The following is a 2186-nucleotide window of genomic DNA, read 5'->3' on the forward strand; positions in this document are numbered from 1 at the left end:
TCAGGAATTGTGTGGATATTTCACTACACCCATCCAAAGTAATGGTCCAATAAATTTCGTCATATCATCGAATACTATAGGTTGCCATGAACGGAATCTACTACTACGCGACAGTCTAATACTTTTTAGATATTGTTCAGCATTTCTATTAGTTTCCAAGACCATAATGTTTAGTTTATCGTCAGTAAGAAATAATTTAAAATAATCATATGGCTCATTATTTGCCAATAACTCAATAGGTAACGTGCAATCGTTTTCATAAGTAAAATATTTTTGGTAATTACCTGTAACAGGATACCCATTTGATGATATATTATCATTATCAGCATTAAGTTGTACTGGAAGGGATTCATGATCACTGGATTCGTCATCACTTTCTGATAGTTGAAAAAGAGGATCGGCATCGCTGTCATCAATACTTTCATCCGAAAATGAAAAATCTGAATCACTAAGTGCATCTTCGATCTGCTTTTGATCCATTTTAATAAAATAATAATAGTACACGTAATATTCAAACGAACAAGGAAGCAGGCACAAGAACGCGTTATGATTGATAAACTATTAATGACAATAATGAAACATATTTTGATAGACTGAAAAATATAAACAAAAAATTGCCCATATATATATTATGGTAGCCGGCGACCAATCCGGCGTCATAGTAAAAACACATATAATTATCACGCCAGTTAACCGCCGGCGACCTAACTATTTTTATTTTAAATTCATAATATTCGGATTTTTCCAATCATAATGCTATAATCAAAATTACGATTAGACTCTCCTATTTATAAATACACACACGAACATTACAGTAATTCCCTGTTATTTATACCATGGCTCCACAATTACATATCCGTGTTAAACAAAACAATGTTGTTTTGTCATAAATTGAAATCCTATTGCCAAAATTTGCCTTAGACGAAAATGTTTCAAAACTTAAAGATTTAAACATATTTTACGAAGATCGTATATCTGAAAAAGTGGTTTGTTCTGAATTTTTATTATGGTGTGAAAAATGGGTAAGTGTAGAAAAATAACCCTCTGAAATGATGGATATTTTGGATGCATGTGATGCAAAGTTTTACCCAAACATATATTTTTATTGAAAATCTTGGCAACACTACCAGTTTCTACAACAGCAGTTGAACGCTTATTTTCAACACTAAAACGCTTAAAAACATTGCTTCGTAATAAAACTAGAAATGAGCGTTTAACGGGACTTCCTCTTCTGTCAATACATTGGAAAGTGTCTATCTCTACAGATGGAATGGCTCAAAAAAAACAGAAAATTAATAATAGATTGTATTGTAACTTGTAGCTTGGTTTTAATTTGTCAGCTTATAAAAAAAATAAAAGATTTTCTATACATCAATTAAACATAAAAATTGTACTAACATTTATTTCGACTATAATACATAATTTTCTGTTATTTTCAATGATATCTTCACAAATTTTAATCCTCATTTCATTTGTAATATGATCAATTATGGTGGCACAGGATTTATCAGATTGCAAAACTCTACCCATTGAAGTACCATTTAAAACTTGTAGGTCAACCAATTTTGGCATGTCGACAAAGGGACGCTGACTTTTAGCAATAAAGTAAGCAGTGCGAAATATTTTTTTGTAGTTTCAAATTGCAATTTTGTAGTTTTTAAAACTTGCAATTCAAAAGTGTCTTGCTTACTACGTTCAACTATGTTTTCGGCAGTAATATGTGGCTGACTACTTTTATGTTTCGAAATTTTCTTCCATAACAACAACAACAATAAGATACAACCTTATTTTTATAATTTTAACACAACATATTAAATTATCACATTAAACACATTATATTAGAACATATTAGTCATTAGTCGCACACCTAATATCAAAATGTAATATAAATATTATTTTATTAATAACATACAGTCAACTCGCGATATAACGAATTTCAAGGGACCGAGAAAAAAATTCGTTATATCGAAAGTTCGTTACATCGAAATTCGTTGTATCAAGAGAATATACCAATTGAATTCGTTATAACGAGAATAAAAATAAAAATTCAAAATTTTATTATTCGTATACATATGTATAAAATATATGAGTCATATAAGTATATACATATTTATTGTTTAATTTCAATATAAATGTATGTAATAATATTTCTAATTAAAATATGCTATAATAATAATATGTACATA

At 29.0% G+C, this 2186-nt stretch overlaps 1 protein-coding gene across 1 annotated transcript; it reads right to left on the minus strand.

Moving 5' to 3' along the window:
* On the minus strand, window positions 1–480 carry LOC132950532 (uncharacterized). Its single transcript, XM_061022036.1, has one exon. It carries the CDS (start codon window positions 478–480, stop codon window positions 1–3), a length of 480 nt encoding a protein of 159 aa, XP_060878019.1.
* Between the last annotated feature and the right edge of the window lie 1706 nt (window positions 481–2186).

Source organism: Metopolophium dirhodum, chromosome 1, assembly GCF_019925205.1.
Source record: "Metopolophium dirhodum isolate CAU chromosome 1, ASM1992520v1, whole genome shotgun sequence".
In the NCBI taxonomy this organism is placed as follows: domain Eukaryota; kingdom Metazoa; phylum Arthropoda; class Insecta; order Hemiptera; family Aphididae; genus Metopolophium; species Metopolophium dirhodum.

Excerpts from the sequence above, each read along its gene's own strand:
- LOC132950532 (XM_061022036.1), bottom strand. The coding sequence starts at position 480 with ATGGATCAAAAGCAGATCGAAGATGCACTTAGTGATTCAGATTTTTCA.